Here is a 25,323-nt window from a genome sequence, read left to right as displayed (position 1 = left end):
GCTGTACACTTGAAATGCAATAAATGGAATTCATTGAGAAAATTAGTCTTAATCACCACCACTACGGAAGACAACGATAATGATGAGGATAATAGCATTAGTGACGCTGACGTCATCATTTTAAAAATACCACGAAACCAGCCAATCCGTCATATATTTTAGGATTACTCAAACATCCCGCCCCCTTTCACGTTTTTTTTTAATGCTGAGATGGATGGACGAGCTCACAGCCTACCTGGTGCTAAGTGCTTACTGGAGCCCTTAGACATATACAACGTAGATGCGCCACGCACCTTGAGATATAAGTTCTAAGGTCTCAGTATAATTACAACAGCTGCCCCACCCTTCAAACCGAAACGCATTACTGCTTCGCGGCAGAAAGAGGCAGGGTGGTGGTACCTACCCGCGCGGACTCACAAAAGGTCCTACCACCAGCAAAGTAAGTTTCCAGCATCTTTGTTGTGACCTCCTAGAGTTCCGGTAACTGCCCAGAATCAGCTGACTCTGTCGTTAATTTAAGGTAATAGACCACCCGTAAGTACCTGCGAGAACGAGGGCGACTGCGGCCGAGGCTGAGCGGCGTAGTAGGCGGCGCCGCCGGGGCTCCGCCTCTTGTAGTACTGGTCGAACTTCTTGTCGTGCAGGTGGTGCGGGTGGACGGGCGTGCCGGCCGTGATGGACCCGGCCTTGGGCTCGTATCTGGTCTCGACCGGCGTGCCCAGGGTGATGGACCCCTTCGGATTTGTCACGTTCTTCAGGGCTCTCACACTGGAGTTCATGATGACCTTCTTAGTGCTGTATTGATTAGGAGATTCTCTTTCGCTTCTGTACTGAGCGTATTCGGAATTTCTGTACGCGTTCTGTTGAATTAAAACATGAAAATTTTATTTGTGTATTCGATTATATCGATAATTACTGATGGCTAGAGTTGTAGACGCAGCCACCGATCTATTATTACGAAGAATATACGGTGATTAATAATAATAGGTAATGTATTTCAAATATAGACGATTAGTAATAATAATAATTTTAAAGTATGTATTTTTTATATTTTTATTATGAGACAATAAAATACAAATCATAGAACTGATAATGGATGAAACAAAATAAACACCAAAAGAAGAAACATACACTTTATGGAACACCATTTCTCTGTAGTATTAATAATCAATGCTTTTCTAGTTTAGTCTTCACACAGAGTCCTACTTACTACTCTATCGACGTTAGACTGACAGGATCACAGATGTATTCTCAAACGTATTCTCAATATACAATTTTTTGAGTCCGCGCGGGTAGGTGCCAGCACCCCGTCTATTTTCTGCCGTGAAACAGTAATGCGTTTCGGTTTGAAGGGTGGGGCAGCCGTTGCAACTATACTGAGACCTTAGAACTTATATCTCAAGATGGGTGTCGCATTTACGTTGTAGATGTCTATGGGCTCCAGTAACCACTTAACACCAGGTGGGCTGTAAGCTCATCCACCCATGTAAAAGCAATAAATATATATATACCGACTCTTGAAAGGCAAACGTGACCAAGCGACAATAACTGCTTTGTACATAAATGATAGGCAATAACCATATTCGATGCGCAAAAAAATATATATATATTTCTAGGTCTATTAAAATAATTTCAATCCTACAGCTAGATTCGTTAAAATATAATTTTTTTCAGGTATTTCAACTTTAGAATAGTCTACTGTAAAGTTCACGCATTGTCGCTTAGTCACGTTTGTCTTTCAAGCGTCGATATACGAGGGCTGCACTAAAAGTATCGGGAATGGAATATTTCCACTGTTCCTGTCATATTAAAATCTTTTTAAGTGAAAACTCCTTGGTTTTAAAAATCGAATACCATTTATTTATTTAAAAAAAGATTCTCGGTCTTGTCACGAGGTTTTGTCAAACTTGTTTAGTCGTTGAGAAAATGGAATTGACCCGAGAAAATTCAAGAGCGATGATTTATTATGACTTTCGAAGTGGTTTAACACAAAAACAGTGTGATGACCGGATGATTTCTGCATTTGGTGATGAAGCCCCATCCAAAACCACAATTTATCGCTGGTTTGCTGAGTTTCAACGTGGACGTGTCAAGCTCAGTGATGATCCCCGTAAGGTCGTCCAAAAACTGCAGTCAACCAAGAAAATGTTGATGCTGTGCGTAAGCTGATTGAGGAAGATCGACATGTGACATACCGCGAAATTCAGGGAACTTTAGACATTGGCATAAGTCAAATACAAATAATCTTGCATGAACAATTAGGTGTAAAAAAGTTGTTTTCCCGATGGATACCGCATTCGCTCTGTGAAGAGCAAAAAGCGGCTCGCGTTACTTGATGCGTCAGAACTCTCGAAAGATTCCACGCAGGATCCTCAAATGCTGTATACAACATTGTATCAGGTGACGAATCCTGGATATACGCGTACGAACCCGAAACAAAAAATCAGTCACGAGTTTGGGTGTTCGAAAATGAGTTAAAGCCAACAAAAATTGTTCGTTCACGGAGTGTTGCAAAAAAAATGGTGGCCACGTTTGTCTCCAAAACCGGCCATGTTACGACTATTCCTCTTGAGGGACAAAGAACGGTTAATGCAGAATGGTATGCTAGCATTTGTTTGCCACAGGTCGGTTCTGAACTCCGTAAAGAGAACTGCAACCGCCGCATCATCCTCCATCACGACAATGCGAGTTCTCACACCGCGCACAGAACAAAAGAGTTTTTAGAGCAAGAAAACCTAGAATTATTAGACCATCCGCCGTACAGCCCCGACCTAAGCCCTAATGATTTCTATACTTTCCCTAAAATAAAGAATAAATTGCGTGGACAGAGATTTTCATCACCTGAAGAAGCTGTGGACGCCTACAAAACGGCCATTTTGGAGACCCCAACTTCCGAATGGAATGGTTGCTTCAATGATTGGTTCCATCGTATGGAAAAATGTGTCAAATTTCGCGGAGAATACTTCGAAAAGCAATAAATACATTTTTAAATAGTAACGTTGTGTCACTTCGTTAATTCCCGAAATTTTCAGTGCCGCCTAGGTATATACATTTTTACAATTTATTTTTGTATGTATAATGTTAATAATGTCGTCAAGACTAAAAGTAGACTTACCGTCTTAGCAGGCGTCGGGAAGGCGAGGTCGGACCTCCTGTCGGTCCTCTTGACGGTGAGGTCCAGCAGCGAGTCCGGGCGGGGCTCGATGAGCACCACCACGCCGTCCTTGTCCCCGGACACCGGCGTGATGGTGGCCGTGGGGCGCGGGGAGCGGGGCGACGGGCTGCCGTGGCCGCCGTGACCACCGTGACCACCGTGCCCACCGTGGCCGCCGTGACTGCTGTTCACCACCGTGAGGGTCGCCAGGCTGTCGTTGCTCGATCTGTTCGGCGTCGATGACGGAGTCTACCGAACGAAGGCACGGATGAGACGAGATACCAATAAAGTTTAGTACATACACCAATTTTCTGTAATTACTCCAAGAATAAAAAAATACTACACAAGAATTCATATCGTCGCCGTCAAACCAAAATCTGCTATGTGCAAAATTATTAATTTTATATTATTATTATCTATTTTGAATTAACGGGTAAAAACATTTTCGTATAAAATTTTATATGAAAGTGAATTTTTAAGAACTATATTAAATGAAAGCTATAGATAAATATTAAAGCTATAGGACACATAACAGTTTTTTTTATACGGTAGACAGGGCTGTGAACTATACGAAAAGGTCAAATCGTAAAACTCTCAAAAAGTGCACATAGCAGATTTTGGTTTGACAACGACGATACATCGAAAAATATATACTAATATTTAAAAACAAGCTCACCTTAAGATGATGAGATTTAATGGGCGGAGGCTGCGATTCCCTCGTGAGACTGAACTCTATGATGTTGAGCACGACGTCCCTGACGGTCTGCGGGGCGGCGCCCGTGGACCGCAGCGCGCTGCCCGTGCTGCTGAGCACGCCGGGCCCGCTCACCGGTGTGAGCACGGTCGAGCCGCCGGCCGTGGTCAGCACGCTCGTGGCTATGGAGGTGATGGGCGAGGTGGTCACGTTGCCCGTGGTGGCGGGGGCGGTCGGCGTGAGGGGGCTCGCCGTGGACGTGCTGGAGGAGGGCGTGGAGCACGCCGGCGTCGACACCGATGCTGAAGGTAAGGCCTGTAGATATAAGCTTCCTTTAATCAACTACAGTAGATTAGGAGGAATAGGGACTACAGTTAGAATAGAAAAAAATCTGGGATGGTATCTTCTCGAACAATTTGCAATTCAACATATTCAAGATACACTGTCAGGATATGTTAGTTGTATGTTTGTAAAGTTGTTATGGGTGCATGTATAGAGTTCGCTGTATGTATCGAGAGGTGGTGACCTTGGCGGAGGGCGCGTCGTTCTCCTCGTCCGCGGTCTCGGTGGCGGAGGAGTCGTACTCGTCCTTGCGCGGGCGGCGCGGGGCGGCGGCGTCGGTGCGGGGCGCGGGCGCGGGCGGCAGGGCGGCGCAGGGGGCGGGCGCGGGGGGCGCGGCGCCCTCGGACTCGGAGGAGCCGCTCTCCTCGCTGGTGGACCGCGCGGCCGCGCTCGCGCTGTTGCGGGCGCTCACCACTGCGTCTAGTTGCAGCTTTTTTCTGTAACAATTAAACAGATTACTTTTAATGTCCCATTAAAAACGACTTAAATGAAAAGTACCCAAAAGTTCGTCGTGACCTAAAGGTCCGGTGCATTCGTGTTGAAGCGATGCACCGGTGTTCGAATCCCAGTCGGGTACCAATTTTTCTAATGAAATACGTACTCAACAAATGTTCACGATTGACTTCCACGGTGAAGGAATAACATCGAGTAAAAAAAAATCAAACCTGCAAAATTACATACATAATTTGCGTAATTCCTGGTGGTAGGACCTCTTATGAGTCCGCGCGGGTAGGTACCATCACCCTGCCTATTTCTGCCGTGACGTATTTCGGTTTGAAGGGCGGGGCAGTCGTTGTAACTATACTGAGACCTTAGAACTTATATCTCAAGGTGGGTGGCGCATTTACGTTGTAGATGTTTATGGGCTCCACTAACCACTTAACACCAGGTGGGCTGTGAGTTCCTCCACACATAAAAGCAATAAAAAATAAAAACTCTAACGTAATATTTTTTTTTTAATTTTATTTAAGAAATTATTCCCCTAGTGAATATGCTACTCCATTGTGCAACAAAAGACAGTAACAAAATAATTATATAAACAAATAAAGAAAACTGTTATCGTCTCTGAAGGCCCACCAAAACTATTTTATAACGTGACTTAGTCATTTCGAATTCCGGAAAGGCTAATAATACGTCATTTACAACTCTAATTTGTCGGAAATCTGTATATTTTGCAGCCCACTGGCTTTCTCGCCGGATCTTCTCTGTGGGTCGCGTTTCCGATCCGGTGGTAGATTCTGGGAAGCACTGCTCTTGCTAGGGTTCGTGTTAGCATCAGGTTTGAGCCCCGTGAGCTCACCTACTAGTTAAGGTTACGCTGAAATAGCCTCTCAAGGCTCTCAGCATAGGTAGGAAATAAAAATTTTTTTTTGCAAAGAATCGTCTCAAATCGTCGTTCCGCGCTCACAATAATAATTTTGATATAAGTGATGTTTAGATTGGCCCCAAACGTTGGTCCGACCAGATCTCCGAGCAAACCAGCGGACCACTTAGCGCAGCACTACACCAGGCAACTGACCGGAACCGATGGAGGCTGGCAGTCGACAAGCTGAAACGGAGTCACGATCCTCAGCAATGAGGGAGCTATGGGGAAGAAAGAAGAAAGATTGGTAAGATATGTCGCACGTACCTGTAGGTGAAGTAGTAAGCCTTGAGGGCGGCGGGCGTCCGTCCGCTGACGGCCGCGATCTGTTCCCAGGCGGTGCCGTGCTCGCGGAGCCACCCCCTGAACTCGTCCTCGGCCGGCTCGCAGCCCGGGCCCGCGCCCTCCAGCCGCCGAGTTATACGTTTCAGGCAAGACAAACAGCACTTGCTCAACTCGCTCGGGATCTCTGATGAATGAAAACCACAGAAACTCTGAAGACGTCGCGGCCTAAAGGATAAGACGTCCGGTACATTCGTGTTGAAGCAATGCACCGGTGTTCGAATCCCGCTGGCGGGTACCAATTTTTCTAATGAAATACGTACTTTACAATTGTTCACGATTGACTTCCACGGTGAAGGAATAACGCCATCGTGTAATAAAAATCAAACCCGCAAAATTATAATTTGCGTAATCACTGGTGGTAGGACCTCTTGTGATTCCGCACGGGTAAGTACCACGTGAAGCAGTAATGCGTTTCGGTTTGAAGGGTGGGGCAGCCGTTGTAACTATACTGAGACCTTTGAACTTATATCTCAAGGTGGCGGCGGCATTTATGTTGTAGATGTCTGTGGGCTCCAGTAACCACTTAAAACCAGGTGGGCTGTGAGCTCGTCCATCCATCTAAGCAATAAAAAAAAACACAGATTTCGCAAAGACTACACTATAGACAAATAATATTAAAGACTAACAATATTAATCTATTCTCAATTTGACCCACAGACTTTAACAATAAACAAAAGTTTGACAATAAACTAAGAGTATATTTATATTTGTGTGTTGTGTCAAATACTATAGTGTTTGTGTATAATTCAAAAAAATATATATCTTTCTGAACTTCACTATATTCTCTATAAGTGAGTCGACTATTATCAAAGGCGGCAATCTGACTTTTGGACAATGATTGGTAAATCAGAAAAACGAATTATTGACTTTGTATTCCATTGGCAGTCACAAAACTCTTCGGAACGACATCTTAGATAAATAACAGGTTAACTATTAACCTTTATTTAATACAGGTTTTGAACCGTATTCTTTGAAGGAGACGATTATATTCAAATAAATCTGTATTGACATATCAATAAAAAATTTTTGTCCAAATGTACAGATTGCCGCCTTTGATAATAGACGACTCAAGTATAGGAAATTTCATACTCCTCCGTCCGCGCAATTTTCGTAAAAAGGGATACAAAGTTTTTGCTTCACGTATTAATATATAGATTGAAGTTTATTAGAATCAACGGTTGATTCATGTATTTAATTGTGTATCCGTCAGCATGAATACTCACGGAATTCCTCCATGAGTGGTCGTTTGAGTTCGATGGCGAGGTCGTGCCACCGCGGTGGCAAGTGGCGCAGCCGTTTCGCTCTGACGCGCGGTCCGGGACACGTGGGCACCGGACACCGCGTGTACCGCGACCTCACGCAGCGACAGTGACACGCCTCACACACGCGAGATCCTACCGACTCCTCCTGATGACATGATGATAATTAAAGTTAAAAAAAAGCACCACCTATATATAAAAAAAAAACTCTCTTAATACAATGCTAATAACTAAACTTTTATTATTCATAATTTCTAAGCACACTAACTCTAGGTCGCGACTTCGTCTGCGCGGTCGTGCAAATATGCAATGAAGTTTCCCGTGGCAATGAAATTATGATTTCAAGCTAAAATGTATTCTATGTTATTCTCCTAACAAAATACTATAACTTTTAAAAAATCACGTCAATCCGTTGCTCCGTTTTGACGTGAAAAAAAGGACAAACAAACAATCAAAGAAATACCCTTTCATATTTATAATATTAGTATGGATAATATCTTGGGTCAGATGACTGACTTACGTTCTTCGAGAAAACCATATAGTGGTCTATGCTATGTACCTTACTGTATTTCTGACATATCAAAGGGGAAATACTATTTTGTTTAAGCGACATATTTCAACATAATTATGCATTTTGAAGACGTCGTGGCCTAAGGGATAAGACGTCTGATGCATTGGTATCTAGCGATGCACCGGTGTTCGAATCCCGCCGGCGGGTACCAATTTTTCTAATGAAATACGTACTCAACAAATGTTCACGATTGACTTCCACGGTGAAGGAATAACATCGTGTAACAAAAACCAAAACCCGCAAAATTATAATTTGCGTAATTACTGGTGGTAGGACCTCTTGTGATTCCGCGCGGGTAGGTACCATCACCCTGCCTAATTCTGCCGTAAAGCAGTAACACGTTTCGGTTTAAAAGCTGGAGCAGCCGTTGTAACTATACTGAGACCTTAGAACTTATATCTCAAGGTGGGTGGCGCATTTACGTTGTAGATGTCTATGGGCTCCAGTAACCAGTTAACACCAGGTGGGCTGTGAGCTCCTCCACACTAAGTAATAAAAAATAAAAAAGTGTGTGTGTATGCAAGTCACACACGGTAGAAGTGAAACTTATAAATAAGATATAGATAATATACTGACTATCCCACTACACAGGAGCATACATATGGACAATGTTTAGTAGACGATAGTGGGGATGCTACGAAGAGTCGCATAAAGAGGAGACCGAGAACGTCTAATGTGTTCTATCTCATTCTCTCGCCGGCTGAATCCTATACATATATGTGTTTGTGTCTCTATGGACTTATTTTTTCGTTTCATCGAGTTTGAAATCACAACGACTCTATAGAAGTTTTACTTCAAAAATGCAGCAGTTGATATTGTACCTTAAGTCCGTAGTGAGCAGCCCTTGACCTCGAGACGGTTCTGGTGGCTCCTGGCGCGCTGCAGACGGCGCAGTTCGACGAGGACGCGGTCACCGTCGTGGTGCTCGTGGTGGTGGAAGTCGTCGATGTGGAAGGCGTCCCTATCCTCTCTATAACCGCTGTGAACAAACGACATGGCTCTTTAGGAAATACAGGAAACGGCCGTCTGGTGTAGTGGTAAGTGACATGGTCACTACACAAGGGGGTTGCGGGTTCGAAAAATCTACTAAACGCGACCACGGGTTCGAAAAATCTACTAAACGCGACCACTATTAAAACATTTGAAATTACGCTCATAGATAAAAAGTCGTCACATCGTTTAGAAGCGCATGTGAATTCTTAAAACCCGTAACATTATTAAAATATCTTGTGGTCGCTAATTTTTCTCCATCAAATTAAAGTCCCCAATCGTAATTAGACCAGACATATTCAGGAACACAGTACCTGTAAATCACAGCCGAAACCTATTCAATATTAACGCCACGTTGAGCCCCAATTTGAAAAGCAAAGCAGATTAGCGAGGTACGCGGGCTTAGCGAGTAAACTGTATACAGAATATCCATTAATAATGTGCGATAAACGTATTAACATATCCGCATAGCCAACGATAGTCATTGTCAATTTTTATTCTAACCTATTTGCTGGTAACTTATAGGGCTAATCCAGCTACTCACGGACTGATATGTGATCTCACGGGCTCAACCTGAGAGTTTGCTAAAACTGGCAAAAGCTGTGCTTCGCAGAATCTACCGCCGGATTGGAATCGCGACCCACTGAGAAGATTCGGCGAGAAAGAGAGCTTACTGGTGGTAGGACGTCTTGTGAGTCAACAAAAGTACCTCTCAACCCTGCCTACTTCTGCCGTGAAGCAGTAATGCGTTTCGGTTTAAAGGGGGGCCAGCCGTTGTAACTATACTGACAGCTTAGAACTCATATCTCAAGGTGGGTGGCGGCATTTACGTTGTAAATATCTATGGGCTCCAGTAACCACTCAACACCAGGTGGGCTATGATTTCGTTCATCCATCTAAGCAATAAATAAAAAACCATACGATTTTACTAATTCATTATCTTGCTAATCCTTCGTGGATCAGAGGCGGGTTCAACAAAACAAACTCACAAGTTAAACAGTCCGTTTAGCGGTGTGTAACTAAGCGATTACGGTCCAGACAGCGAGGCCGGGAGCAAAATGCAACTGCACCGTATTAATATTTGATCGCTCGCTCCGAAGCGCTAACTGAACGCAATTAACTTGTTTTGTTCGTGAACTCTCGACTGTTTCAATGGAACGGCTCAGATTTAGTAAGTTTGTGTTTGAATTCGCGTTAGGAGTTCGTTTTAGATTGAAATTGATATGACTGTTTAGATATGGGTATAGGGTATGGTATGGGATATATTTTTTTTATTGCTTAGATAGGTGGACGATCTCACAGCACACCTGGTGTTAAGCGGTTACTGGAGCCCATAGACATCTACGACGTAAATGCGCCACTCACCTTGAGATATCAGATCTAAGGTGTCAGCATAGTTACATATATACAGGATATATTAGTGCCTTCAGAAGCTGGTCAGGCCAGATTGGCTCTACTCTCAGTCCACGATGCCATCCGCACAGCCGGATAGGCAGGGCTGGCACAGGATAATCCAGGAGAAAGTTATTAGGCCAGGACCCTCAGCATTGAGGATTATCGTCGCAAGGAGGAGCGCTTTCAGAAAATTTGTAAGTTCTTCCTTGGCCAGAGTATAATTCATGATAATCGAATCTCCAGGGGTGTTTTGGATACGAATTTGTTCCGCCCTGAAATTCAAAGAGCCTTGGCAGCGAAGGCTTGATGAATGTTCGAAACTGTACTTCCAACAACCCTAACCCCACACAACAACCCTAATGAACCTTTGGTCAATGTTTACCGGTGCAGTTTTGTTGTTGTTGTAATTAAAGGTATATTTGTATATATATGCAAATGCAACTAATTTATAATATACGTAGATACGATAGTTACCACAATATTCAAATTTAGACGAATAACAAACACTCTAATCGTCCGTGACCACGAAAACTGTAATGTTTCCGAAAAGTGGGACAATGACGAAAGCGCGGTATCAAAACGTAGTTTTTTTAGGAAGGAAGGATGGGAAGGGTGACCCGAAGACTTTTCTTCCAGTTTCACTAGCACAGGTGGGCGAGCAAAAGCTCAGCCAGGAGGGAAGGGATTTACTAACGGCTACCCGAGCGTCTCTAAGACCTAACAACTCAAGAGCAGCTGCTTGCCGAATGAATCTACTACCGGATCGAAATCGCAACTCGCCGAAAAGATCCGAACCATAAAAAGTATTTTAAAATATATCTGCGACTCGCGAAATGCAGAGAATATTATTTGTTGTAAATTGTTTTTGGTTAGTGTATTTTGAAAACCAGCAAGCGCTGAGTTTGGGTCTTGAAGAAGCATTCCCAATTTCTCAAAGCAAAATGGTACGTAGCGCGCATGTAACGTATTTTTCATGTTGCCTCATGATACAAGAGTTTGGGATCTCAGTTTGATTTCATAATGGCTGTCGCACGATCAAACAAAACCGGCTGTTTCTTGGCCTTTAGTGTATTATCATCGTATAGGATATTTGTTTTCGTTGCCCCTGTCGGCAGACAAGCATACAGCCCACCTGATGGTCAGTGGTTACCATCGTCCATGTACGTCAGCAATGCCAGGTGTAGAGCTAAGCCGCTGCCTACCGATGTTGCCTATGAACCTTTCTCAGATATTCCCTTAACCGATTGCAATCCTAACGAATACCACATCCAAACTTAGCGGCTCATTGTAATAATGGATCTGCAATTACTGGAGTATTTACACAAGAACTAATTGGGAGCCTCGTCGCTTCGGAGCGAGTGTTTCAGAAAGAACCTTTTGATGAATTAGCGTACGAAGTAGACAATGAACGCTAACTAAAAACGTTTCTAGAATTAACTAGAATAACATTAACTCGCCTCATAACATAATCATTTAGTTCGATTCAATAAATATTTGAGTGGGTTAATTGAAAACTTTCGTGGTAATTTGTGTAACATAAGTGATTGTACTTTTTTTATGACATTTGATTTTTTTTATTGCTTAGATGGGTGGACGAGCTCACAGTTAATCTGGTGTGAAGTGGTTACTGGAGCCCATAGACGTACATCTACGTTCTAAGGTCTCAAGTATAGTTACAACGGCTGCCCCACCCTACAAACCGAAACGCATTACTGCTTTACGGCAGAAATAGGCGGTTTTTTTTTTTTTTTTTTATTGCCCTTGTAGGCAGACGAGCATACGGCCCACCTGATGGTGAGTGGTTACCATCGCCCATGGACTTCAGCAATGCCAGGGGCAGAACCAAACCGCTGACTACCGCTTAATACTCTCCACAAGCCTCTTTTAAAGAAGGACATGTCATAGCACTCGGGAAACACCGTGGAAGGGAGGTCATTCCATAGCCGGATGGTGCGTGGCAATGGTGGGTGGTGGTACCCACCCGCGCGAACTCACAAGAGGTCCCACCACCAGTAATTTGTGTTATGATATTTTTTCTAAATTTTAAACTTTCAATGGCTCTGCCTGTACAGTTGCAAAAATGTAACTTAAACCAAATCTCCTTTCACCCTTCGATATTATTTTTGTTTCCATTATCTGTGTTGTCACTGACTAGAGAGGGACGTTATTTGCCCGTATCCGAATCAAACGAAGCGTTATATTTTAACGAGCCACCCCGGGGAAATGTTTGCACGACAAACACGCGGCGAGGAGACATCTTGTATACCCAAATATATATAGACACACTAAAACTATAATAAAAAACGTTTTTTCTTCCACATAAAACCGATATTTTTGAACGAATACCCAAATACTTTGGGAGACCCACATTCGTATCAATAAATGGCGTCCTAATGAATGTGAATAGTTTTTATTGCTGTTATAAGGTACTACCACCCTGCCTATTTCTGCCGTGAAGCAGTAATGCGGTTCCGTTTGAAGGGTGGGGCAGCCATTGTAACTATACTTGAGACCTTATTACTTATGGGCTCCAGTAACTACTAAATACCAGATGGGCCGTGAGCTCGTCCAACCATCAAAGCAATAAAAAAAAAAAATGTGTGCAATTCACACGTGATAGAAGTGAAACCTTCCAAAATTAAAATACAATTATCCTAAACGTCTTAAGTATATGTAAAATTTTGTCATTAGTAAATAATTGTAAGGTAGCGCCCTCTGTGAATTGATATTTTAATTTCACGTATAATCCTAAATTAAAATTCACTACAAGAGCTTTCATACACACGTTAGTATTAAAAAATCTCACAGATGGCGCTGTATTAAATAGTATGTATATTTCTGTCTCATTCTTTGCTGGCTTCATCCTACACATTTTTGTATTTGTGTCTCTTACCTGTCGTTTTTTCCGTTGCATCCGGTTTGAAATCACAACGATTCTAAAGAAGTTTTCACTTCAATATAAAAAAAATCCTTAGAGCACTCCCCATGGAACATACGGTACAAAATATAGAGTGAAATTCCTTCACAGACTAAGAGGTTTTCCAAACGTTCAGAACCAGGTGAAGTGTGAGCTACATGTAACAATTTTTTTTTTTTTATTGATGCACAAAACCAATTCCATCATTACAGTACACATTAGCTAAATCGTACAAGTAGTAACAAGATCTAATCTGGATTGCAATCCAAATAGTATGTGCACTCAGCGAAAGCATATTAATGTGCATAGCTTTGGCTATTGAAAACACAATTAATACCAAACAGTAATTAATAATTTATTAATCAAACAACGTTTAAAGTTATATATTGTCCGCTCTTCATTACATTAGAAGCGCTGCGTTAGTCCCACAAAGATACTCCGCCCGATTGATGTATTATTCTGTTTGTAACGCGCGGTTAGCTGTCATCGCACGGAGGATTAGCAGAGCGAGGGCGTCACTCAGAGAACACACAAGATTTTTATTTATTTATTTTTTATTGCTTAGATGGGTGGACGAGCTCACAGCCCACCTGGTGTTAAGTGGTTACTGGAGCCCATAGACAACCATAACGTAAATGCGTATCTCAAGGTGGGTACCTTGAGATACAAGTTCTAAGGTCTCAAGTATAGTATACCTAACTTTTAAAATACGATAAAAGAGAACTAATTAAAATTCATTGATTGACTCGGTGGTCCGGTAGTTAGCGGTCATGAGTGTTGCGTCGAGGGTCGTGGGTTCGATTCTCACATCGGGCAAACATTCGTGTGATGAACAGATTTGTTTGCTTTTTGTCTGGGTGTCAATTATCTATATGATAGATATCTATATTTTTAGCTATTTGAATGAGGTAAACTTAGTTCAATAAAAAACATCGATTTTTTTCCTACCTAAGCTGATAGCCTTGATTCGCTATTTCAGCGTAACCTTAACTAGTAGGTGAGCTCACGGGGCTCAAACCTGACGACGTTGCTAACACGAACTCTAGTAAGAGCCGTGCTTCGCAGAATCTACCACCGGATCGGAAACACGACCCACTGAGAAGATCCGGCGAGAAACTCAGTGGGCTGCGTCTATGGGTTAATTTACTCGTCGAGCCCTTCGTCGCAAGCGACCGTTCGACGAGAACGATGACCGATGTGTTAAGTGAAACGTCGCTTAAACTAAATAGCCTTTCACCCCTCGATATCGTTTCATCGTCAGCCTCTCCACTACTGGACATAGGCCTCTCCAACTGCACGACACTGATCGCTCAGCTTCTCTCATCCAGCTTTTGGATGCAGCTTCTCATCCAGGTATATAATAAATATAAATATATAAATAAATATTTACTAACAATCACGCCAAGTTAAGTGGTCCCGTGCTAAGTTCGGAAAGAACTTGTGTTACAGGTACCAGATTTTTATTATACACATACATATATATATATATATATATAATGTACATCCATAACCCTAGAAAAGACATTTTATATTTATCATACAAATATCTTCCCTAGGCGGGATTCGAACCCGCGACCCCCTTGTGTAGTGACCATGTCACTTACCACTACACTAGAAGGCCGTATGGTTTAAAAAAACACATATTCACGTGTATTCACGCTTTGCAGACTATTATCGAACCATAAAGCTAGTCTACCCTCATAACTGAATAAACAACAAAACAAGTTATTCATTAGGTTGGGGAGATTTCTTTTCTGTAATATTTGTCGTGGTACAAGTCCTCGATCTCGCGGGATTAACACGCAAACAATAACGGGCAGGAATCGTTCAAGAGTCTGAACGGTTTAATTTGGAGATAACCAATAAACATTTAAATATGTATATGACTAGTATTGTAAGTCTTAGACGCAATGAAAAATGCCTTTGGTAATATACTAGCTATCAACGGCGACCTCTCTCGAATTAGTCTAGCAATAAATATATTTATCGGCAATAGTTTTTTTTTTTTTTTTTGATGATACAATGTACGTTGAATTTCATGATGATGGATTAAGTAAGGTGTGAAAGCATAAAAAATTTACATCCGCTTTTATATTATATTAGTGGTCCCGCAGTAGTCGAAATTTGACTATAATTAATTGAAATTATAAGTTTGAACATTATTATACTTCTATAATCACAGATTTCGCCAAGACTACACACTATAGACAAATAATATTAAAGATAAACAAACAATATTAACCTATTCTCAATTTTTTAAGCAATTACAAAAGTTTGACAATAAACAAAAAGTATAGTCAAATACATGGTAGCATAATTTTAAAAAAATATTAGCATTCTGCACTCCTTCTCTATACTCTCTACTCTCTGTAAGTGTGGGAAATTTCATGCTCCTCCGTCCGCGCAATTTTCGTAAAAAAGGGTACAAAGTTTTTACTTCACGTATTAATATATAGATATGTACAACGACTGCACAAGAAGAGCCGCGGGACGCGAGGAACGGCGACGTCTTGTAAAGCGCACTACCACCCGAACTGATGACCACAGCCACTCTACCAAGAGTGTAATCAACAAAGAAGAGAGGGAAGAATGGTAGCACCAGCTCTAGTTGGTGATACCTTACTTAGTTTCCGGCAGTGATCCGTTCACAGCACGCCGTACTCAAGACTAACATTGGATAGAGTCTCAAAGTCCTCCACAACCACGAAAACTAACGATAGAAAATGTCAATGTAACTATTAACAATGCCTACGATCTCCCGATCCTGCGGACAGGATGGAAAGCAGTCGACGTCGCCCAAAACACGTCATTTTGGATCCTCCCGATTCACTAACGGTGCTTTTAGGTTCCTCAAGCACCGGTAATCGTCCTCGTCAAACCCGTCGCTTGCGACGAAGGGCTCGACGAGGAAATTAATCCACAGACACAGCCCACTGAGTTTCTCGCCGGGTCTTCTGTGGGTCGCGTTTCCGATCCGGTGGTAGATTGTGCGAAGCACGACTCTTGCTAGGGTTCGTGTTAGCAACGTCGTCAGGTCTGAACCCCGTGAGTTCACCTACTAGTTATGGTTACGCTGAAATAGCCTCTCAAGGCTATCAGCTTAGGTAGGAAAAAAAAGCCTACGATCTATGAACACCGACATAATGTGAAATACAAAGCCGTTATAAAATTTAAAATTGTAACAGAAATGTAAAAAAAAAATCAGTCACAATTTGAAGTATTCTTGTACAAAGCTAGCGTCAGTGGGGAGTTCGTCGCGGGACGTTTAAGTGAATTAAGTGTTTGCCGAGCCGCAGACACACGACTAGACGTCACTTACCGTCAAGGGGAACGAATATTTAATGGATCATTTGGTTACGACGCCTTCTGAGATAATAACTCTGAATCGTCTCTTAGCTTTAATATCTAATTAATATGTTATTGAAATTCACTGTTTCTAAAGTGTAACCTAATTTGCTTTCTTATTTCCATTTTGAATACAATATCTTCGACTGAAATTTGAGAAAATTTGAGGAAAAAAATTCACTAAAATATGAAAATTGTTAAATTTGCATGAACCCGTCCGAAACTCGACGAGATTGCGCTTATTTAAACGGGAGCGCGATTTTGCGGAGCCACAGTCGGCAGTCGTGTACCGGGCGGCGTGGAACTATGTTATCCTTGTACCGCGCGTGGCTCGGACCAAGTCCGTGCGTGGCCCGCCCTGCGCCGCCACCGGGCGCCCACCGTCCCGTGCCGAGGCGGGCCAGAGCACCGTCTCCTCCCGTCACTCCACCACCACCATCACCCTCATCGACGACTTCGAGCGAACTGGACGTCGAGCGCATAGAAGCGCCTGAGCCTCCGAAACGTGCCAATAGTGCGGTCCTGGACGTGGCCTCCTGCGACGGGCCGGTGCGCTTCAGCCGGGTCCTCAACGCGGCCTGGCGGGACCCGTCCCCGGACAGCTGGTGCCGGCACAGGAAGGCTCAACGCGCGCCGCTACACTACTATCCGTGCAAGACGTGCGGCTCCAAGTTTCCTTCGTACTATTTCGTGCACAAGCACCGGAAACGCTGCCACGGCGAAGAATCCGGCTCTCCTGAGGCCGAGCCGCAACCGTCCACCTCCAGTGCGGCAGATTAGAACGTTCGTCAACAGTAACCCGTGCATATCAGTTCGGAAGCGGCGGTCCCGAGAGCTTATCACAGTAGGATAATCGAATTTATGTTTTAATTGTAACGTTGTTAATAAATGTGTCTCGATTAGTATCTGCGTTTTAATCTATATGTACTAATATTATAAAGAGGAAAGATTTGTTTGTTTGTTTGTTTCGAATAGGCTCCGAAACTACTGGACCGATTTGAAAAATTCTTTTTCCATTAGAAGCCGACATTGTCCCTGATGAACATAAGCTACTTTTTTTAATTTTTTTTTTATTTTTTTGTTTTTGGTTTCATGTGTGTTTTAATGTTTCCGAAGCGAAGCGAGGGCGGGTCACTAGTTTTACTATAATTATCGTCGGTGGCGTGCCTCCAATTATTTCTGCCGCGAAGAAGTAACGCGTTGCGATTTGAAAGGTGAAACAGTGATCAAGCTAGACAATGTCAAGTCACGATCAAGTTCTAAAGAAAAACAAAACTAACCTCTGTCCGCACACAGTACAAGGACATAAGAAATTATTAATGTTACTATTAAAAATTGTAGTTCTACTTTTTTGTTTGTTTATTCTGCGACACATAAAACTAAAATTTTCGTTTTAAAAATTAAAATAAACTATTACGAAAAAATGTTTACTAAAAAAATTGACTGTATTTATTCTTACTAGAGGTCCCGCCGTAGTCGAAATTAGACTATAATTAGTTGGAATTGTAACTTTGTACACTATTATGATTGTATTTTATACTTCTATAATCACAAATTTCGCCAAGACTACATACACTATAAAAAATATTAACAAAGACAAACAATATTAATTAATCTATTCTCAATTTGGCAACAGACGTCAAGAACAAAAGTTTGACAATAAATAGTATACATGCGTGTGTGCGTCAAATACATGGTATGTAGTGTGTGTAATATTTTCTTTATTGATTTAATGTATCTTTTATGCATTATTTAAAAAAAATATTAGCATTGTGCACTTCTTCTCTATATTCTCTATAAGTGTGGAAAATTTCAATTTCCGTCCGCGCAATTTTCGTAAAAAGGGATACAAAGTTTTTGCTAATATATAAATTTTAACTAAGAAACGAAAATAATTAAATGAGAATTTGTAGATAAAATCCCCGACTGAAGTTACAATAAGGATTTATTACGAATATTTTTTAAGTGATCCGACAAGACATCTTTATTTTGAACATTTAACAACCGGACACTAATCAGAGTTTAACCGAAACAGTACTAACAAGAGAGGCTAAATACAAAACAATTTTCATTCAAAGAATACTCCGTGAATAATATTTTATGAATAATAGATGTCAAAACACATAAACAAATCTAATTAAAACTAAACTTTGACTAAAAATTTTTTTAACACGGATCACAACTTATGACGTCATTCGTGGCTAATCGTATTTGCTTGCTTAACCATTTTATAAATAAAATCTGTATACCGTTTCCACAAGACATTTTGGCGGGAACGCGAGGAGTGAAGTTGTGTGATTTGTTTTATTTTATCTATTTAGTGTTTTTTCAGGTTTAAATGTGTAATAACGGTGGTTAATTAACTGTTTCATATCTGTATAAGTGCACAAATGTGGGAAAATGAAACAAAGCCGCTGGACGTAACTTCTCGGAATCCTCTAAAAAGTCCACTGAAAAAATCTCAGTAAATGACCACCATTTTACTGAGATCCCATATCATCTCATCTCATTTCATTTTATTTCACTCCATATTATCATTTTTCATAAAAATAAGAATATAAATTAAAATAAGACATAATCTAAAGGTCTAAAGTTACCAAGTCATAAGAACCCTTAAAAAAAATGTTTCCACAAAATGCCCACTGCTGTTTCTATATAAATTACGCATAAAATTTAAGCATCCCTATTTTGCATCCATAGTTTCATATATTTCTAGATGAGATTCAAATTATTAATATTCAAAGTCTGGTCGGTTTTTGTTTACTTATCGTCAGTTAGAGTTACACGTGACACGCGATTCAGAACTGTTTGCGATTTATCATAAGATCGTGTTTTATTTATGTCTTGTTCAATTGAAAAAAGTTACAAAAGTTTTAAGCTTGAAACCCGCGATTAAACTGAATAAGTGATTGATAAATGTACAAAAGAATTAAATATAAAATTGATTTTTAATTATTTGCTGACGACTTCCCTTATGAGACCACGGTTATCATACATAAATAAAGACCACCTGAAAAATGATCTCAAGGGCTCACCTGTCTCCGGGGTTGGAGGGGGTTGTGTTGGCGTGGGAGGGTTCGCCGGCTGCGGGGTGGGGGGTGCACTGGTCGGGCCCGCCGCCGCCACCGCGGTCACCGCCGGCGCCGGGACCAGCACGGACGTCGGCGTCGAGGAAGGCGTGCACGTGACCACGGCCGACACGACCACGGTGGGGGGCGTCGTCGTGGCCACGGTGGTCGTGCTCGGCGCGGTCGTCGTCATGGAGGAAGACGACGTCGACACTGGCGCGATTGTGGACGGGCTCGTAGACACGGGTGTCGAAGCTGGCGACGGCATAGACACCGGCGAAGGCGCGCTGGGCGGAGACGACTCCTGTACAGACTAAGCAACGACTGTTTTAATTCTTCAGCAGCATAAACATAACCAACCTAACCTAAAACGTCTAATTCTCGAATAACCATTACATTGTACACGAAAATCGTAACCGTTTACAAAAAAGGCTACTTAAAATGTAATGATATCGTATTCCAATCATTGAGCGAACATTAATTAATATAGTGCCGAGTAAATTAACCCACAGACACAGCCCAATGAGTTTCTCGCCGGATCTTCTCAGTGAATCGCGTTTCCGATCCGGTGGTAGATTCTGCGAAGCACTGCTCTTGCTAGGGCCAGTGTTAGCAACACTCCGGTTTGAGCCCCGAGAGCTCACCTACACGTCAAGGAAAAGCTGAAATAGCCTCTCAAGTCTATCAGCATAGGTAGGAAAAACAAAGGAAGATGAAAATGGTCCCCCAGCACAGGTACCACAATCACGCGAAAGACTTTCTCGAGAGGAGGGCGGCGACATTTGTATTGTTACTTAACATTAGGTGAGTTCATCTGTAAAATAAAACGTAGAAATGAGGAATAATAGTTTAAACATACTCACACTCAAAGCTGTGATCGTGATGGTGGTTTCGGTCGTGGCCGCCGTCGTCAATAACGGTATTTCGATGAGCGTTGCAGTGGGGGGAGGCGAAGTAGGCGGTATGGGGATGGAGGAGGGGCTGTCCATCGATGCTATCGTCAGCGGCATCGAGGATGAAGTGGTCACCGCCAGGGGGGCCGACGAAGCCGGCGGAGGGGAGGGCGGCAGAGGCGGCGTTCTCGCTAATTCGACCCTGATTGCCGCATAACTGTTCAAAAAAATACGAGATTTTATTTTCAATCAGTTTAAATCTATACTAATATTATAAAAAGAAAAGATTTGTTTGTTTGTTTGTTTGTATTGAATAGGCTTCGAAACTACTGAACCGATTTAAAAATTCTTTCATTGTTTGGAAACTACACTATTCCCGAGTGACATAGGCAATAATCTTTTTTGAAATAAAAAATAGGGATCCTTACTAAAACTCCAATAATGTAACCCAAGGTGTAAAAAATTTACCTAAAGTATTCTTTACATCGCGTGCCCTGCGAAAACTATTGATGATAGAATAAAATAATGTACTACGATTTTGTAGAACACATTATTATTTACAAAAAGTGTCGCGACAGCGTATGTCTAACTATTATAGTTATGCCGCAATAAGTGTTCTTTTATTTAAAAAAATAAAACAACGTCAAATATCGTTGAAATTTTTGTTAAAGAACCGAGCGGAGCCGGAGCGGGCCGCTTGTCAGTCATAAAATTAGAACGATTCAAAATCATTTATTTCAATTTGGATATCATTTATGAGCAGCATACAGCCATACATAATTCCTTACTACTTTTACCGGTCGTTATTTTTTTGGTAGCCATGTTTTTTGTAACTAAGACTAACCCCCGTATCTTTAGTCGTTCACACGAGCTTAACTTCACTCGACTCAACCTCCACCGCGCGTTTTGGTATGCTTGATCGTAAAAATAAACTCCACACAAACGTCCTTCGAAAATTTTCCTCACCGGAGTGGAGTAAATGAACTGTCAAGTCAAAGTACGTCGCGACGTACCTTGAACGTTCCTCAAGGCTTTTCTATCAATGTCCAAATAGTATGTGGACCGCAAATGGAAATATATGATATTATTGTACGATGGCCTGGATCTGTGCATGATTCGCGCATATTTAGCAACAGCAGACGCTGTTTGAGATTTGAAGAAAGCGATTTGGCTGGAAGCGGCATTCTTGTCGGAGACAGCGGTTATGCGCAGACTGGCTTTATGTACACTCCTGTGCTGAACCCTCAAACAGACCCAGAACACAGACAATCGTATTAAAGAGACGCTTTGCTTGTTTGTATAGAATATTTCAAAACAGTACACCAAATATAAGCAATATTATAGTCTCTTGTGCTGTCCTACACAACATTTGTTTAATGACTAATGGACCTGAACTGAACTTTAGAAGTCGTCGTGGCCTAAGGGATAAGACGTCCGGTGCATTCGTATCTAGCGATGCACCGGTGTTGGAATCCCGCAGGCGGGTACCAATTTTTCTAATGAAATACGTACTCAACAAATGTTCACGATTGACTTCCACGGTGAAGGAATAACATCGTGTAATAAAAATCAAACCCGCAAAATTATAATTTGCGTAATTACTGGTGGTGGGACCTCATGTGAGTCCGCACGGGTAGGTACCACCACCCTGCCTATTTCTACCGTGAAGCAGTAATGCGTTTCGGCTTGAAGTGTGGGGCAGCCGTTGTAACTATACTAAGACCTTACAACTTATATCTCAAGGTGGGTGGCGCTTTTACGTTGTAAATGTCTATGGGCTTCAGTTACCATTTAACACCAGGTGGGCTGTGAGCTCGTCCACCCATCTAACCAAAAAATAAACTCTCCTGTGCTGAATCCTCAAACAGACCCAGAACACAGACACAATCGTATTAAAGAGACGCTTTGCTTGTTTGTATAGAATATTACAAACAGGTCACCAAATACAAGCAATATTATAGTCTCTTGTGCTGTCCTACACAACATTTGTTTAATGACTAATGAACCTAAACTGAACCCAGAAATTGAGATAGAAAATGTCCTAGTATCTAATACTCAGGTCTTTTATTTTTAGGCATTTTAGTTAAAAATTCTCATATGGGTATATAACTTAGTAATCTAACTTCCGTATCTTTGTTGGAGCCGAGCAGTGAGCACCATTCTTGTAACCCAGAAGGTATTATTTATTTTGAAGATAAATGATTAAATTTTATTTGTTAATTTTTACTAATAAAATAAATAGTTCAAGTTTAGACTTTTGAAACTGCTTAGGTGATAGGACGAGCTAACAGCCCACCTGTTGTGAAGTGGTCACTGGAGCCCATAGACATCTACAACGTAAACGCGCCACCCACCTTGAGATATAAATTCTAAGGTCTCAAGTACAGTTACAACGGCTGCTCCACCCTTCAAACCGAAACGCATTACTGCTTCACGGCAGAAATAGGCAGGGCGGTGGTACCTACCCGCGCGGACTCACAAGAGGTCCTACCACCAGTAAAACGTCGCGTTGAACAACCTCTATCGAACGGTGTACACGATTTGGAATTATCCGTTTATTTGTATTCTAAAAGTTTCATTTGCATTAAATTAAGTTGATAATTAACCATACGCCGCGAATTAAGCTCCGGCGAGATCGCAGGGGAGGGCTCCGACAAACATAATTAGCTTGATTCGGCGCTTTTTAATTACTGCACTACCCCCCCCCCCCATTCGACCCCCTACCGCCCTACAGTATTTACTAAACGCTATCCGGATATGAGAATGGTTTTTATTTTGCATAATATTTATAAAAGTAAATATCATTGCTTACCGAACAATAACTCGCAAACCGAATTGGTTTATTTTGATGCAGAGACAATTTTACGTGACCACGAAAACTGTATAGTATTTGAACGATGGAAATAAAATAATTATAATAAAAATGGTAATAAAAAGTTTTAAATAATATTTTAAAATGTTTTATAATTTCTTACTTTGTCATAACATAATTAAGTTGATAATTAAGCGATAGTAAAAATCCTAAAATGTTAAGTTAAAAGTTAAGCCTAGTGTTTAGTGGTTATCGGTTCTCACAGATATCATTTCAATCAATTCTAGAATTAGGCATGTCCTTCCTTAACCCCGCGACGCTATTATTATGTTATTTTATGTGTGAATTAATTGTATAATTTTTTTTTTTTTTTTAATAAATAGTAATTATTTACTAACAATCACGCCACGTTAACTGGTCCCGTGATAAGTTCGTAAAGAACTTGTATTACAGGTACCAGATAACGGAAATAAATGTAAGATTTTTATTATACACATACATACATTTAATATACATCCATAACCCTGGAAAAGACATTTATATTTATCATACAAATATCTTCCCTTGGCGGGATTCGAACCCGCGACCCCCTCGTGTAGTGACCATGTCACTTACCACTACACCAGACGGCCGTGATTTAGTTTGATTGTGTATTTTTCAATGATGATTACGACCATGAACAAAAAATGATTATTATTTCAAATCATGCGAAACATGAAGAGTTACGTTCTAAGAAGTGTCAAAAGGGACTTCGTAGTTGGAATAGAGCAGTGATTCTCAACCTTTTTTTTGTTGCGGCACATATTTAACGATTTCAAAATTTGGCGGCACACAAAAAAAAAAGATAAAAATTATTTACTTACTCCAACACACTGCATAAATAGTTTATCAAAAAATTTTAATATACGAAATAAACTAAAATATACTATAATTTTTTTTTTGTGGATTTAATATATATTCATGTTTAAAGTATTTTTCTTTTAAAGTGATATAATTTAATAATATTAACATTATTATATATTCGCAAAATTTGGCGGCACACTTTTGAAATTTGGCGGCACACAAAAGTGCCGCGGAACAGTGGTTGAGAATCACTGGAATAGAGTATAACGCGATAGGTAAGCTAAAAAAATTAAATTAGACAAATTAAAATAGATTCCCATTTAGATTCAGTGCTTACAAGGCTACACCGGTTAGGAGTAAGTCAGTATTTGTATATCATTAAAATTTGGACCAATTAATACGGAGAGCGAACTGCGGGGGTGGTAATTATCACTGTGCAAACTTACCGGGGGGTGTGTTTGCACGCCCGCCCGTCATTCCGACAGACAAATTAATCTCATCCGCGGCTACAAATTGTTTAAATTTTTTTTTTTTTATAATTAGTTATGACAGTTTATTTTTTTATATAATATGTATATTAAATTACATTATTAACCCTTTTAGTGCTGATTCACCTTTCGCATATTTTGCAGAAGTTGCTGAAGGATTTTTGGAAACAAGATACCTTATAAAAAAGTTTAACTGAACAAACAAAAATCAATGCTAATTTTAAATTTATATTTATAAATTAACTACACTTGAGACCTTAGAACTTATATCTCAAGATGGGGGGGGGGGGTATTTACGTTGTAGATGTCTATGGGCTTCAGTGACCACTTAACACCAGGTGAGCTGTGAGCTCGTCCACCTATCTAAGCAATCCAAAAATAATAATAATAATATCGTTTTCTACCAAATAGATTGCCGAACAAGCAGAGTGATATTTTTATTCGTTTTCCCTTCCCCGTCGCCGCGGACGATGCTTTTAATTAAGGCAATTAGAAAGATGGCTTCACTCGGTGTTTGCGTAAAAATCTAAACAAGCCGTAGCGGTAGATAACGGCAACGGTAGTGATGTACTAGGGCCTAGTCGATAAAGGAGAAATCGAATTTCGAGTTTCGATTTTATTCAGAGATAATTCTGTAGCTTCGTATCGAAGTAGCGGTAGGCAGCGGCTTGGCTCTGCCCTTGGCATTGCTGAAGTCCATGGGCGACGGTAACCACTCACCATCAGGCGGACCGTATGCTCGTCTGCCTACAAAGGCAATAAAAAAAAAGTGACGTTTCATAAAATACTGTATCGATTTTTAATGTGTAGTTAGCTTAATATGATTTTTGAAATCTTTAGCGTG

At 41.2% G+C, this 25,323-nt stretch overlaps 1 protein-coding gene across 3 annotated transcripts in view; it reads right to left on the bottom strand.

Moving 5' to 3' along the window:
• Positions 1-25,323, bottom strand: part of LOC101744565 (mucin-5AC) — a 199,428-nt gene that overhangs the window by 13,723 nt on the left and 160,382 nt on the right. For all 3 annotated transcript variants that reach the window (XM_038016529.2, XM_038016528.2, XM_062672904.1), the window contains 9 exons: positions 20,307-20,553; positions 19,411-19,756; positions 8,550-8,707; positions 7,122-7,305; positions 5,821-6,022; positions 4,375-4,627; positions 3,831-4,163; positions 3,116-3,403; positions 543-860 (listed from right to left, as the gene is read on the bottom strand). In XM_038016529.2, the coding sequence (XP_037872457.2) occupies positions 543-860; positions 3,116-3,403; positions 3,831-4,163; positions 4,375-4,627; positions 5,821-6,022; positions 7,122-7,305; positions 8,550-8,707; positions 19,411-19,756; positions 20,307-20,553 (2,329 nt within the window). The remainder of the gene's footprint in view (positions 1-542; positions 861-3,115; positions 3,404-3,830; positions 4,164-4,374; positions 4,628-5,820; positions 6,023-7,121; positions 7,306-8,549; positions 8,708-19,410; positions 19,757-20,306; positions 20,554-25,323) is intronic.

This window comes from Bombyx mori, chromosome 16 (genome assembly GCF_030269925.1).
Source record: "Bombyx mori chromosome 16, ASM3026992v2".
NCBI classification, from domain to species: domain Eukaryota; kingdom Metazoa; phylum Arthropoda; class Insecta; order Lepidoptera; family Bombycidae; genus Bombyx; species Bombyx mori.
Note: the sequence above shows the minus strand (reverse complement) of the source record. Positions and strands in the feature narration are given on the sequence as shown.